At 47.3% G+C, this 15,655-nt stretch overlaps 1 protein-coding gene across 2 annotated transcripts in view; it reads right to left on the bottom strand.

The window, feature by feature from the left end:
- Positions 1 to 15,655, bottom strand: part of AP2B1 (adaptor related protein complex 2 subunit beta 1) — an 80,610-nt gene that overhangs the window by 21,621 nt on the left and 43,334 nt on the right. Inside the window, exons 14-17 of one of the 2 annotated variants that reach the window (XM_055715596.1) lie at positions 14,882 to 15,074; positions 4,081 to 4,122; positions 2,051 to 2,197; positions 639 to 784 (exon numbers count right to left, since the gene is read on the bottom strand). In XM_055715596.1, the coding sequence (XP_055571571.1) occupies positions 639 to 784; positions 2,051 to 2,197; positions 4,081 to 4,122; positions 14,882 to 15,074 (528 nt within the window). The remainder of the gene's footprint in view (positions 1 to 638; positions 785 to 2,050; positions 2,198 to 4,080; positions 4,123 to 14,881; positions 15,075 to 15,655) is intronic. The other variant, XM_055715604.1, reaches the window with a different exon arrangement.

Below are 15,655 nucleotides of genomic sequence, written 5' to 3' on the forward strand. Positions count from 1 at the left end.
GCTATACTGCCATGTCACGTCTTTTGGCTGAGATGGGTTTCTGAGAACAAGCTGTATGCTCTAAACGTTCAAGTGGCTGCTCCTTCTGACAAAATTGTTCTGCTGCCAATTACAGGGAAAACATGTGCCATAGGGTCTTAACTTGCAACTTCTTCATTGACAAATAGCTTTATTAATGAGACCTGTACCTCCAGACAGTCTGAGGGACAGCACAGCAATTAAGTCAGGAGGTAGAGGCATTATGAATTGATACTTGTGCAGCTCAAATGCTTGCCTGTTTATGCTCTTGCTTTCCTCAGGGCACTTACTGGCTATAAAACCACTAACCTGCCTAACAACTCATGAGACTGCTTTAGAACTCTGCAGAGATTAAATGGGGCAGATGCTGTTTCAGAGCTAAGAGAACAACAGGACCGTCTGCTGCCCGTTTCCTCACAGATTTATCAGTCTGTATTTTCAGCCCTTTCACACAACTGTGGTGTGACAAAGAGTTCAGGCCGTACCATCCAGCTGTTTCTGTGACTGCATTACATACCTACACAAGAGTCCTCCCTATATCTAGCAGTGTAGACACAGACTCCTTTCACAGGACCATGCAATCTTTTTAACATAGTGGACAAAGGATATTGATTTCTTACCTGTTCTTATTGAACTGAATGGCAAAGTCGGTCATGTGCTGCAAAGCTTTATTGGTAAAGTTCATCTCCATGTAGATGTGTCCCTGCCTGTGACTGAACGTGCCTGAGATCTCCAGTCCTTTAGCCTTCACTGCAGGCAACCAAACCTTGAACACAAGAGATGTCACTCAGCATGAGAAGCTTAGCCTGAACATAAACAGTTTTCCAAACAACAGAGAAGCCCCGAGTTCCAAAATCCCGCTACATTGGCACATCAAGCCCACAAATGCTAAAGAAGCACTACAAGGGTGATACAACATGGGGTGTTGAAAGGATCAAGCTCACCAACGAGAAATAAGCTTGCTGCTCCTAATCTGTATTTGTTCACAGCACTCACATAAGAATTCAAATATACTATAGCATTAGTGTGCACAAGAAACAGTGAAAGCTTGTGTCCATTGCACTAATGCAAAACTTACCGAGGCTACTGATGGACAGGCTTCTCCAAGGACTTGTTGGGCTATTAGAGGCAGGACAATACTAAAGTTTGAACCAAATAAAATCACAGGGCTGATACTATTAGCTGTTCAGGTTCTGGATTCCCAAACCATCCTTGTGGGGAAAAACCCAGACCCAAATTTGAGTAGTGCAAAATGAAGTTCTACAAAGCTCAAAATTACTAGGTTCTTTTGTACTTGGTCTTATATATGGTGCAATACTTGCAAGCAGCTAAGGACCAAAAGCCTTGAGCATGCTCTGCATCCTATGTTTCATAGGATGACTTCAGTTCATTCATCCATAGGCTATTAAGTGTGCTAATTTTTGTTTATTCGCTTTCAGGCCTGAAAGGCTATCCCTGAGCTCCCTGCGGCTGCTCCACAGCCTGTTACTAGGACCATGTTCCGCATCTCACAAACCCTCCAGACTAAGCACACTTCAGTCAGTGCATCTGTGATCTCTCTCACTAACAGAGCATTTATTTGCATTACACTGCAGCACGCTCATCCCAACCTCGTGACTATCTTCACTGTCATGTTGGATTCCTCCAAATAAACGAATCTTCCATGAAAGTTGTAGCAAATGGTACCCTGCCCTCAGCTTCCTGAGGAAATTTGCTAAGAAGTAGGTCTCCAGGAAAGCTGCTCTGACGAAATTGAAATTCTCATATCTTATATAAGCCATTCTTTAGAATAATATTGTTAAGTGCAAAATGAGAGAATTGCTAAAAAACCCCAGCAGTTTGTAACATGGTCTCCAACAAACTGTTACTCTGCCTGGGGAAAACCCAGGGCATCCCTAATGTAACAGAGTTGAACTAAGGTGCCCCAATAGCACCAGAGACCCACACAAAGGGGATACCAGAGAGCAATCTCAGACTTCTTGTAGCCTCAAGTAAGGCAATATACTGAGGATGATGCTTTTTCCTTACGTACAGACTTGGGAGCCACATATCCTCCAGGAGCCATGCCTATACCAGATGAGAGCTCGAAGAGGTCGTTGAGTCCACTGCTCACCACCGCTGGGGTGGGTGAAGGGGCAAAGGTGGCTGGCACAGAGGAGGGAATGTAGGTCTGCCCCACCTGGAGGGGTTAGAAAGGACAGGCACTGATTAACATCACATATGAAGAACACTACTTACTAAATAAAGCATGAACTTGGGCAATATTCTAAATATTTTAAAGCTGCTTGCAGCTTCCCCACTGAATTATCAATAGTGCTAAATAATGCATTTGAATTCCAAAGCTCTTGGCAACTAAACCCTACACTCGGCTGTCACCCTCAACCGTGCAATAGCTTTCACATCATTTTTTATGGCTCCAGTTATCTACTCCCACTATAGCAGCATCTTTCTTCTCCATCTCTCCTTCTCATGAAGACAGTATTTTTTTGTGGACCTACCCTATGTAAACCCAGGGGAAAAAAAAATGCTTCAAATTTTCCCCAACTACGACAATCTTCAGGAATCTGTGAGACCTTGCATTTCCAGAGATAGTAAGGGAGTCATGACTGTACTGTGTACTCTCACCCAAAGCCAGAGCTCTGCATTCTCAGCATTGTGGTCCAAAAGCAGAACACGAAGCAGAACTAGCTGCCTCTGCCAGAGGACAACCCTTCTGCAGGAAGGGCAATCCTTCCCTCTCAGGACTTAAATAAGGGCACCAAACCTGGAATATTAACGTTTAGGTGCCCAGCTCCAGATGGGACAGTCACACTCAAGTTAAGACTCCCAAGCTCTCTCCTGTGAACAGGAAGAATTACGTGCTTGAGAACAGGATTCACCAGTCAGCAGCCCAGAAAGGGGCAGAATAAGGCAGGCAGTAGGAAATACTGATGACAGGTCTGGGTCTGAAGCCTTGCTGCTGTTCTGTGTTCAGGAACCCACCTGAGATGTGGTGTTCCCATCAACCCTTTGGACAGGGAGGACCGGTGGTTTTACAGAACTGCTTGGTGGGTATGCTGGCCCAGAAGGCAGAGACCTGGCTTTGTAGGTATGATCTCTACAGAGTATCGCCCATGTCCTGGTGCGTACCGCCTGGGGGCTACAGATGTACTGTACCGCCAGCTCTCCTCTGCCCTCATGCTGAAGTTAGAAAGGAATGCAAGATCCGCAGGGAAAGAAGGAGAGAGAATGACTGCAGCCATAACAAGGGTCTCTGAAAAGCCCTCACTCCAGAACTGAGTATGCTTTCCTGACTGAATTACTGGCTACACAGTCCTGGGAAAAGGGACTGGAGCTTTCTCCAGGAGACTGCTTTTGGCTGTGGGTTGGAGGCACACTCCCTCCTGCCCACTGCATCTCCAGGTCATCTTGCATCCTTTTCCCATGCTTTCTTGGAAGAAACCGGTATGCATTTGAAGCCAAGCGTGCTTTGGAAGCAGCCTGAAAGTCTCCGATGTCCTGGCAAGCACTCTAGGCACTAGGACACTCTCAAAGCACCGGTACGGAGCAGTGCAACACTGGTGGCAAGCAGAGTTCAGTGACCACACGTAGTAGGAAGGCTCAGAGCATTTGATCCAGATGTCCAGAAAAAAAATCTTATGTGGCATTTGGGAGGAGAAAAGCACTGAGTTCAGACAAGCCCGTGGTGACACTGGGTTAGAGTTGCAACAGAACAGGCTTTGTGGGTAGAGAGGTAAGCATCCTTTCAGCTGCCAAAGCCGCTGCACAAGGACTAGGGTACTGCCAGTGTTAATGCTGGTGCTCAAACTAACAGCTCTGAGAAAGAAGAGCTCATCAGAGTCAACAGCTCTAGCCCTGGCTGCTCTTATGAAAACCTAGGTGTGACAGCTGAACTCAAAGCAATATAGGCGGGGATCTGTGTGTTTCAGTTGCTTTTGTCCATTTTCAAACATCTTCAGAGATTTAAAGCATCTTCCAGCACATAATGGGTGATGTTATGTTTAAAAACCCTGAGCTTTGAGCAGCTTTTTTAATTTGGGAAAAAAATGGAATGGCACTTACTGCCGGGCTTCCTCCAATGCCCCCGCCAAGGTCACTGCCAAGCTGAAAGAGAGAAGGAGAGAGAGGAGAGAAAGACCGAGTTCATTTAAGCCAAGTGTCAGATGGCCGGAGTGGAGCTCAGCTGACCGCAGTGCTGCGAGCACACCTTGCTCGCTTGCCGCGTACAGGACAGACAGAAACGCAATGATGGGAAAGCACAGGGAACAGAGGGGCTTTTTTGCTTTGATGTCAGCAAAGCTATTTGGAGAACCACCCCACACACCTACTGTGGCCAGGAGTGTTTTGCAGGTTAATAAGAACAAAACCTCACCCCCTCTTGTGCCTGTCATCTGCACCAAAACTCTATGCAATTCTTTGTGTTTCACGCATCAGTGCTTTCCCTTCAACCCACCACACTGGCTGCCAGCAGTCCTGAGCAGCTCCACAAAACCCAGTGGGGTAAGTGTGAAATGGAATAAAAATAAAACCGACAGGAAGCTCGCTTCCTGAAAGCTTTAGTTTTCTAGTGAACAGCTATGAACTATGGGAAAACACAATGCATTTTGGCTACATTCCTCCGACATCCAGCTCTTTTCAGTAACAAGGAAGAAAGAGAACAGGATACATGCCGGCTGTTGCAACAGCTCAGATAGCTGGGCTTTGTCTTCCCTTTGAAGATGCTCCTCTCCCTTAGACAGGAAAAAAAAAAAAAAAAATCCAGCTTCATCATCTAATGGGCCACTCAAAGTAAAGAGACCTTACAGTGCACTAGGATATTTCAGTAACCATCTCTGCCAAGCTATACAGTTATGGTTTGAGGCGACTGAAATAGCCACTGTGTACCACCCGCGCAACCCTCCATAAACACAAAATCCTCTCTGAAGCCCTTCTGCCAAACCACCCTGCAGCCCACCTAGAAACCAGCCTGCCACGAACCCCCTTCACAGAGCATCCAGACCACCTTCTCAGTGATAAAGCCCATTTTTTAAACATCCACACCATTCTATATGCTTGAGAGAATTCAGTGATCAGGACAGACTCTAAAAACGGCTACAAGTGCTGTTTGCGAGTACAATATCGTTCCTGTGAATATTTATAAAGCACTCAACAGATGACTGATAGCCAGGAGGAAACAAGCACAGATCTGCAGCAGGTATTCACTATAGACATCTCCAGGCTTAGCTGTATCCTAGGCTTTTGTTCAAGAGACTACAGTAGGTTTTTTGCCTAGTGCAGGGTTTTTTTTTTAGTTACATTCAGCCAAGGATCACACTCTGACAGTGTTCGCGGAGGATGAAGCAAGCGTAGGGGTGAGGTAGGAGCCAGCCCCATGCGGAAAAGGCTGGACTGGCAGACCAGAACAACACAGCTCGCCTCGGCGCACAGATAAAAGGATGAAATGCCTGGAGAAGAGCTGGCAAGTTGCAAGACAGTGACTTCTAGATGATAACTAACATTCAAAAAACCAAAAATTTGACAAATCCCTGGGCTACTCTGGATCGCCCCCCATCCCCTGGCATCTCTCTTTCCCCTAGTCCCCACAGGAGCCACCTGATGCAACCTTAGCTACCACAAGTAGGTGTTAGAGAAGCAAAAATCACAAGCAATTTGCCTTTTGTTAAGAAGCCTTAAGAGCTTTTTTCCTCTGGGAGATGCAGTTTATCCCTACTTGAGGTCATGGCAGGAATTTATAGGGACATCCATCTTCTGCCACAACCACCTCTTCATACAGCAACCCAGCCTCTTGCTGCCCACGGCAGCGCACTCCGCAAGTCCAGTTTTTGTTGGTTGACTTAAGAGATAACAGATAAAAGCGAGTGATTCCAAAGTCAAAAGAAGAATCAGTCACAGACCAAAGGAAGCCAGCCAGAGGATGCAAATCCAATTAATACTGAGCTTATAAAATAGAGCTTATTACACTGACGGGTCTCCCCCGCTGAAACAGCCTGGCAGAGCAGAGTTTTGTTCTACAGACTGCTCTTTAAGCCAAGCCATGTTTTAGATTAATATATCAGATCATTTACATCTTGTTACTGGCTCACTGAGGAGTAATAAATGCAACTATTACGCCTCATCCCTATTCAGTCTCGCACACAGATGAACTTCACACTTTATACTGACAGGCAGTGAAGTCCAGAGGAAAAGACAAAAGGTGAAGAATCCAGTTCATTTCCAAACATTATTGTATGCAGGAGAAAGACTGGCTTATCAAGCAGCAAGCACTTTACAAAGGATATTATGGCAATGACTGAATAATTCTGCATAATCAAGCCAGATGTTAACTATTTTACTATTTCGTACTACATGCATCATAAGAAGCTGCAGGCTAGGAATCCAACCTTGAAGAAACCCGTACGCTGATATCTGTGTATCTTCACTCACTGTGAAGGAGGGAAGGAATGACATACTGGGGTTCCTCAAGCTATCCACAAGTCTTACATTTTCCCTAGCTGTCAGGCCTTTGGGGGAAAGTACAAATTGGATTTATTGCTTGTCTTGAGTCGACATTCCAGCTCTCACCCCCTACAAGGCAGAGAAAAAAACCTCACTGGCTCAGAGAATTTACCATGAGCCTCCTTACATTTCCTAGGTCGCACCCAGCATCTCTGTGCTTTGTAGTAGAAAAGATCTCTTTCCAGTGCCCAGCAGCTCTGACCGGCTCCTCCTGAAGCCCTGCTTTACTCATAGGAGGAGACTGCACACAGCAGCCTGCCACTCTCTTGGCTCCTATGCCTGGAAACAAGCACTGCAGATGTGTACTACAAAGCCGCAGAGCAAGCTCCAAGGAGCCAGCAGCTTCACCAGGTCCCTGAAGGCAGAGCCGGCTCTACTTACATAGTGAAAAGAGATGTGACGACATATCTACTTCAACAGAAATTTAAGGGGGGGAAGTTAAATAAAGAACTAATCAGTTCCACATCAGATCCAGGGTGCACTACTCATTGCAGCAGCACAGAAATCCCTCCCTCCATTTTTCTTGCCTGTCCCCCTCCTGTAGCACCAATGCTTTCCCCACTCAGCCACTACAGGTCTAGTTTATTCAATCCTCCTGCAAGATGCCCAAGACCTAACTTAATACCGTCTCTTCCATCATTTTGAGTTTGGAAACAGCCATGTGTGTGAGTAAGAGGGAAGGAGGAAGACAGGGAACAGGAACCAATTACCCACGGAGTGTCCTCTCCCATCTGGAGTGACAGGCAGAGTGCAGAAGGAAAGAAGCAGATATTAGTCAGGCGTGAAGCGATGCTGAACCAATTCCCCAGGGCTGGCAGCTCTAGTTAACCATTTCCATTCATCTCATGGCCGGGCAGCTGCTCCTTTCAGAAGGACAACATGAACCTGCCCTACATGAGAGCAGGCAACAGCCCCGCGGAGGAGAGGATCACATTAACAGAGCTGTCAGCCCTGCTTAGGCTGAAATGGTCGCCTGATGAAACGAAGGTGGGGTGGACGAGGGCTACCACTTGATGGCCAAGAGAAACTTGGCCCAAAGTTGGCAGGTTTGGCTCTTGCCGAAGGGCACAAAGCCTCTGTCCATGATGAAGAGCTGCCAGCTTCAGGAGATGAGCAGGGCACAAACAGGGCGCCTTGGCCACCAAATGCACGAAGTTCTTCAAACAAGAATTCTCTTTCTTCCCTCCCAAGCCATTCTGCCACGACAGCACTCCAGCAGCTACGTGGGTTTAAAGAGGCTGGGCTTGAACCTGTATCAGCAACCACAGCACTAGCACCTCTTCCCAAACTGCATCGGCGTCTTTACTTCGTATTGGCTGGCTTGGCTGGTGCTGCAGCTGCTCTGCAGTTGATAGAGCATTTGCTCTATAATTTCAACTCAGTGTGAGCAGTTATGCTGACTTATGAAGTGCAGCAGTGCTGGAGTTACTGCATTAGGAGGGTTTATTTGCATCTTAACAGCAGCTCGTAATGAAGTGACTCTGCTGAAGCATTCATGTGATCCAGACGGGTTACAATCACTTCTGCAACATGACGTGAGGCATTTGGAGCTCCAAAAAATAACAGGGAGGGTGGAGCCAGGGACAGAAGCTGCACCACCACTGCTCACAACTACTTTGCCTTGTATCCTTAGGGTAGCCAGGGCTTTCAGAGCAGCTACACATTTCACGGAGCCATACATAATTCATGGGTTAACAGGGGACAACTGCTGCCTCCCTCCCTCCCTTGCACCCCAAACCACGAGTTAAGCATCACAGCTCAAGGAGCTAGATGAGAGCATGCACTCAGGAACACAGCAGCCAGGAACACAAGGCATTTCCCTAAAAAGAATCAGGCATGGGGGTGACTGAAATGCTGAGCACAGCTGCTAGCAGGCCACTTGATCTGGGCTAATCATGTTAGAGACATCTTAACTGCAGGACAGATCATGCATGGTCTGCATCTTCTGACCTCCTGACGGGCTGTAGATCTCTCGTTGCAGACTCCGCTGTGGCCCACACAGAGGCATTTTCAGCACCTTGTTTGCTGCCCGTTTCATGTGGCTGTTTTCATAGTGCCAAGCCAGGCCTGCAGAGCAGAAGGGCTACTGTCCAAACCAAGGGCAGCTGTGTCAAAGGTGGTGGAGGACGGGTCATGCTGCCAATACCACAGCCACCAGTTTTAGTAGCACTTACTGCTAATGTTTCACCTTGCTGAATGATTTCCATTAGCAAAGTAAGTACTAACCATTTTAATTTTCTAAAGTGTGAAAAAGCAGCTCTACAAAGCTCTAGCAGTCCTATCACTGTTACAGCAACAACAGCCTTAAATCAGACATGAATGAGCAACCCACCAGAAGAGCTCCTTTTCCATATCATCGCTGCTCCAGCAACGGATACGTGCCCTTTGTCAGAAATCCTAACAGATGTCCTTTGTAGCTCATCAAAGCAGAAGAGCCCAGATGAAAGGAGATGCTCAGCTCCTTGTCAGAGGCTGGAGCAGCACCCTGGGGAAGCATCACATCCATTGCATAAATGGATGCTGAGGCTGATCTAACGTAGACACTCTCATACCGTAGTTCCAGGAAAAGGTGAATGAAGTAACTTTCCTAAGATTATACACAGCAAGTCATTTGCAGAGCCAGGAGAGGAATCTGGCACGCAGGGTGGACTGGCAGTTGCTTCTGTGCTTCCTACTCTGAGTATATGAAGTAACTTTGTAGACATTTGGGTTTTTTATAAAACATTGGTGAGTCCCTAATCAACCTCAACAAGCCAGGGTATTGGCCACGGAGGCCAGACTTTGAATCCTCTACTTGGCAGTCAGTCAGACAGGGAGTGACACCAGCAGCCCCTGCTCCCCAGCCTTTTGGATCAGGCAGGCACTCAGGACTGCTGGAGCAGGCATTTCTCCCCAAGCTGTCAAGCCTACAGGCGCCTGGAGCCCAGGATATCCCACGGGAGAGAGTGAGCTAGTGCTCAGGTCCCAGCCCTCCACCACACTTAAGAGCAAGCACAGTGGTGGGACCAGCCCCGAATCATGCAGAACAGACCCCTGGGGTCAGATGCCCCTATACCCAACTTGATTACAGCTCCACCTTGAACAGCCCAAACCAGTCCCAGTATTACAGAAAACTGCAGATACCCAGTGTTTATCAAACAGCTTTACATTTCATGACATAAATCAGCGTGACCAGCTGCCAGCCTTGAATCAATAATATTCTTGTAGATGAATGCCTACAGTATTAAATAAAATCTTTACATAACAGACAATCCAAGCCTGTCCATTCCCACAGATTTACTGTTCTGCCCCCAGGTTTAAAGCCAGCCTCCCTGGCTCCCAGCCACAGTGCCCTGCTCCCGTTAAACGCACAGGCTCACAGTGAACTTGCACAATGTGCCAGGCAACACGGAGCTCTCATGCCCCATGGATTTTTAGAGCAAATGAACACGCAAAAAGGTTTCAAGGCAAAATGACCCTGGCTCAGTGCAGCACAGAGACATCCTACAAAGCCCTGTATCAACAGTAAACCAGGAGCTGGAGGGCTGCTATAATCTGCATGAAGTTTAGCCACTTAAGAGCCAGCTTTAAGGGGATAAAGCACCAAACTCCAGCTCTCAGCATGCACAGATCTGCATCCAGCAATCCGCTGTCCAAGCAAGTTTTGCTTCTCCCACGTTAGTGACTAGTCTCACTACGCTGTGGAGCTGGAGATCTCAAACAGCTTTGTAACAGTGGGCTTGGTCACCATTTCACAGAAAAGAAAGCAAAACAAAGAAGAAAAAGATCTGCCCAGGGTGGCAAATAGGGGCACAACCTACAGCAGACTCAGTGCTGGCTCTGTTCACTAGAGAACAGCTCCCCATAAATCATACAGCTATGGTTACAAACAAAGTGTATCTTGTTCTTGTACTAAAGGCTATTTTTCTCCCCCCCCCCGCCCCCTTTTTTTTTTTAATTGTTAACACATGCTCAGCATCTGTGCATGCACAATATGCATGTTACATTTAATTCCAACTACAGGACTCACTACAGAGATACAATAGGACTTACTCACTAAAGAAATTAACCTGTCAAGCAGCTGGAGTCTCACTGGTTAATATCTATATTATATATAAAAGCTGATAAATTCAAATGAACAATATTAATTTGGTGTTTATCCAGTTTTACACCATGCAGTCTCTATTTAAATGCGTGGAAGAAAAAAACCCCACAGTTTAAGAAATGGAGATGCAGAATGACATTTGCTGTGGAAGTTAATGCTGCTGTTGATCTTTGTGTTACTCCTGTTGGGACTTTCACTGCAGGAGCATCCCTCTGAAGACAGACACCCCTTCCAAAGAAAAGGAAGGATTACCAAATACACAAGAGCTGCAACAAGTATCAGAGGGGATCAACACATGACACTGAGTGAATGTGACAAACGGGCTGAGACTCTGCCAGCAGCCTCTTCCAGACCTTCAGCTGCCTTTGAGACGCTCACAGTACTGACGTAATCTCACCATCACAGCAATAGACCATGATTTCATGCATCGACTCAAGTATATCCCAAACCATTTTCTTCCACTGTAACAGAGAGGCTTATTTAGGCTTTTTTACGTATCAGACAGCTCCTTGGAAAACGGAACGGGGTTTGGGGTTGCCATACTTCGGCAGTAAAGCAACTTATGTCCCTGCTCAGGCCGAGAGATAATGCCAGAGGCACAATGCAGAGAACATGCCACATTCTAATATCTCATGTTCCCCTATGTCCCCTTAGCCTTAGGTCACCCGAGATCCAAAAGGGACCTGCTAATGAGGAGCAGAAAACAGGGATCAACACAAGAGGTGGTACAAACTCCAGCACTGAGCGCCATAAAAAACATTGCTCTAGACAAATTCCTGTTGTAAAAACGCATATTCAATCCTTCCTTCGATCAGACCCCAACCATGCTTAGCTCCAGTACTCTTAAGACAACAGGAGGGACGGGAAAGGACAGACCAAAGCAGCACGCTCAGAGGAAGGCAGCTGCCTCAGCCTCCACAACCAAACAGGGTTACGTTCTGGTAGCACAAGGGCTCAAAGTAAAGTAAACTCTGTCTGGTTTGAGGAGGAGAAAAGGACTGCTCACACCACGCCATGTTCATGGAAAAGTATGGGAGCCTCAGTCTTCCCAACAAAGCAGGGGAATAGATGCATTAAAGAAGACTTTAGGAGTAATGGAGAGGGGAAACTTCAAAGTGGAACGAATCAGACAGGATTATAACATAAACAAAGCAAGTATGAAAGGTATCCAGAGGAAAAGAGGAAGGGATTGCTACACCAACAGCCAGAATGCCCACTGATACACTGATAGGCAAAACACTGATGTTTTGCAAAGCACTTGAAGGGGGCACCTTGGGACGCATCTCACCCCCTCACCACATACAGAAGTTAGGCATGTGTGTACCTGCAGGGTGAGACTGTGGTTTTGGCACTGCACAAGTGTGTCTTGATATTAGCCTAAGATCCAAATGCCAGTCCCCCTGGCTAGCCATGCAGCCAAGAGGCACAGCCTAGCAATTTAGCTAATACCAGGTTAGGGTTAACTATGCTTGATACTTGTTAAACACATGCCCACAACAACAAACAAAGACACAGATCCCATTCACTCACACAGTAATTAGGCTTATTATCACAGAATCATTTTGGTTGGAAAAGACACTTCAGATCATCAACTACAACCCCAGCACTGCCAAGTCCACCATTAAACCATGTCCCTAAGCACCACATCTACACATCTTTTAAATAGCTCCTGGGATGGTGACTCAACCAATTCCCCAAGCAGCCTGTTCCAAGGCTTGACAACCCTTTCAGTGAAAAAATCTTTCCTAATATCTAATCTAAGCCTCTCCTGGTGCAACTTTAGATTGTTTCCTCTTGTCCTGTCACTTGTTACTTGGGAGAGGAGACCAGCACCTACTCTGCTACAGCCCCCTTTGCAGGTAGTTCCAGAGAGTGATCAGGTCTCCAGGATGACCCCCCCCCCAGCTCCCCCAGCCGCCCCCCATCAGCCTTGTGCCCCAGCCCCTTCCCCAGCCCCCTGCCCGGCTCTGGACACGCTCCAGCCCCCCAGTGTCTTTCTTGCAGTGAGGGACCCAAAACCGACCCCGGGATTCGAGGTGGGGGCTCACCAGCGTACAGGGGGATGGTCACTGCCCTGCTCCCGCTGGCCACACCGTTTCTGGCACAAGCCAGGATGCTCTCAGCCTCCTCGGCCACCTGGGCACACTGGGGGCTCATCTCCAGTGGCTGCCGCCCGACAGCCCCAGGCCCTTTCCCACCGGGCGGCTTCCCAGCCACGGTGCCCCCAGCCTGCGGGGGCTGCTGTGACCCCGGTGTGGGACCCAGCACTGAGCCTTGGTGAACCTCATTCAGTTGGCCTCTGCCATCAACCCAGCCTGTCCGGATCCCTCCGAAGAGCTTTTCTACCTTCACACAGATCAACACTCCTGCCCAACATGTCGTCCGCAATGTCTGCATCAGGGAAGGAAAAGCCAGAGAAATACAGAGATCTACCAGGAAACGATTCACTTATACATGCAAGGGATGAGGTGAAGACAGGACATTTGATGCAACAGCACTTCAGCAGAAAGCTTTGTGGAGGAAAACACTCCATCACTGTTCAGATTTTATTTTTGAAGTCCTCAACCCAGCTACTAACTCAGCTGAGAGTACTGGCCCATGCAGCCCAAGGCCAGCTACTCCCCATGATCACTCTGTTACGTCACACTTCACAACCCCATGGATTTACTTAAGGTTTCAGAAAAATATTAAGTAAAAGCCTAGCACCACATCAACAGCTCTACTGCCAAAGCAGGTCACTAAGCTAAGCCCATTAATACAAACTGTGAGACAACTGTTTCCCCAAAACCAAGTTTTAGTCCTCCTGCTGTGTCTGTTTATTTGTCTCCGACACTAATGAGAAACAAAGGGTTACTGTAAGTGGCCTGGAAGACAGTACAGACATAGGAATTTAACTCCTAACTATTGTGAGCCACCAAACATCAGCACCAGCGTCTGCAGTGCCTTAACACAATTAAAAATCCCAGTTCCTTAGTGGCACGCCATGCAATGCAGGGGAAAGGCTGCAAAGGTCACCGCTCTGGGCTCACTGTCTGCTTTCCCAGCAGCTCCAGCTTAAACCATTTCCCTAATCCCCTATCTCCCCAGGATAAAAGCAGTCTCCCTGCTAAATAAGCAAACTGCTGTTTAGATGGCACAGAGGCTAAAGCACATCTGATCTCTGTGAACACCAATACCATTAAGGGTTAGATCATTTCCAGTTCATTAGCTTATGAAGTGCCCAAAAAAATATCTTTGCCACATAAGGATTTGTTGCATTGGGGTTCCTCCAGCTGCCTCCTACTTCTATTATTCAGAGCTTGACTCAGAACTGAAAGCACACCTAAACCAGACATGCAGACAACCCAACCCAGCTCACTAAAAGCCAAACCTCAAACCAAAGCAAGACAAATCCACCACAGGACTGAAAACCACCCAGCTGTGTTCACTGGGGTAGTCTTACTCAGGTTACATCGTGCAAATATACGCAGACTGCTTCTTATCCCTGCAGGCAAGTCACTAGGTTGTTAGGGTTCTGCATGTGCCCACCCCATGGGAGCAACTCCCAGGCTGATTATTAAATTCACCACTTCTCAACGCTTGGCTGCCACCAGCGTAAGAGCGCAGCACCGAGCTCCTCTCCACTGCCGCGGTCTCCTTACTAAGTGATTCTCTCATTGCAGCTCATGCCCAGTTCACACCCCAGAGCAGATGCAATGTGTGATTATTCATACTCTGGAGCCTGACCTTGTTAGTACTAGAATACCTCCTTGTGAGCAGCTGTGGCACAGGAAAGACTACAGAGTGCTTCCCTCTTGACCTAACCGCAATCAAAATGTCACCGGTATTAAACCATGACATACTCTGGAGAATATACAAATGAGATGACACAGGGCTATGTACGGCCAGCAGCCCTGAGAGTTTCGCACCGAAATTCAGCCAGGTTGAGACCTGGGTGGAACAAACGCCTTCTTGAAAGGGAACCTGAATCAATTACAAAGCAGTGGAACACTTCACATCCTTCAAACAACTTTTTGGTTTTCTTCTACAGACAGAAAAAGCATGGAACAAATATATCCACTAACCATGGGGATCCTACGGCATGTAGCAACACTCATTTTATAGCAGGAAAAACCTGCTGAAAGTTGGTACAATAGCACTGGTTAAATCCTCTGGGAGTCTTAGGACTCAGCACTGGGAACTCAGTGATCCAAGTATTACGAGCACAAATGATCAAGGCTTCGCAAAGATAAGCACAGCTCCAATTATTTCACGTCAGCTGAAGCTAAGGAGGATGCCGCTTACCAAGCTATCCAGCCCTCCTCCCAGGAGGTCCACAGCACCCATCTGCATGGAGGACACCTGGGGAACATTCACTGGTGGTCCCAGGTCCAGATTGAGAAGGTCACCCAGGAGGTCGCCCTGTGATGGAATGACTTGTGGCTGCTCCAGGTTTGTGGTGGCCGTTGTGCCCACGGGGCTATCGCCTGCATCAGTGCTACGGGTGGGAGGGACAAGAAGCAGAAGAGAAAAAAAACATTAGTCACCTTCAATCTCCAGCTTCAGATTCCCAGCATGGGGAAACACGGCAAGAGGTGGCTTGCAAGCAGAAGCCAGTTAAAAGCTTATCCTAGCAGCTGATCTGACTGCTGGCAAATGGTTCTTCAACACAAGCTTTGAGCACAAAGACTTGCATGCGTTGTGCATGGTTTTCAGTTCAGAAAAGGGAATCTTCAAGGTGTGAAATGTGCCTACCTTGAGAACTGCAGACCCCTCTAAATCAGTGAGCCATGAGTACTACACGGACTACAGCATTGAAAATAATTATTTCCCAGCTCAGAAGAAACCTATAATGATGATTTTCAGCTCATTGGGCCTGGAGAACTATATGTAAACATGAGAGGGTGTGGGGGGATGGATATATATCCAGATTTCTTCAGAGACCTAACACTGATAAACACTTGAGCCCTCACTCTAACTAGTGCAAACTCAACTACTCCCCACAGATCTGGATTAACCACCTCCTACTGACCAGCACCAAGCTCCACAGCTCTTTTCTAATTAAAGACCTCAATTTGA

The sequence above is a fragment of the Falco cherrug genome, chromosome 1 (genome assembly GCF_023634085.1).
Source record: "Falco cherrug isolate bFalChe1 chromosome 1, bFalChe1.pri, whole genome shotgun sequence".
Taxonomy (NCBI): Eukaryota; Metazoa; Chordata; class Aves; order Falconiformes; family Falconidae; genus Falco; species Falco cherrug.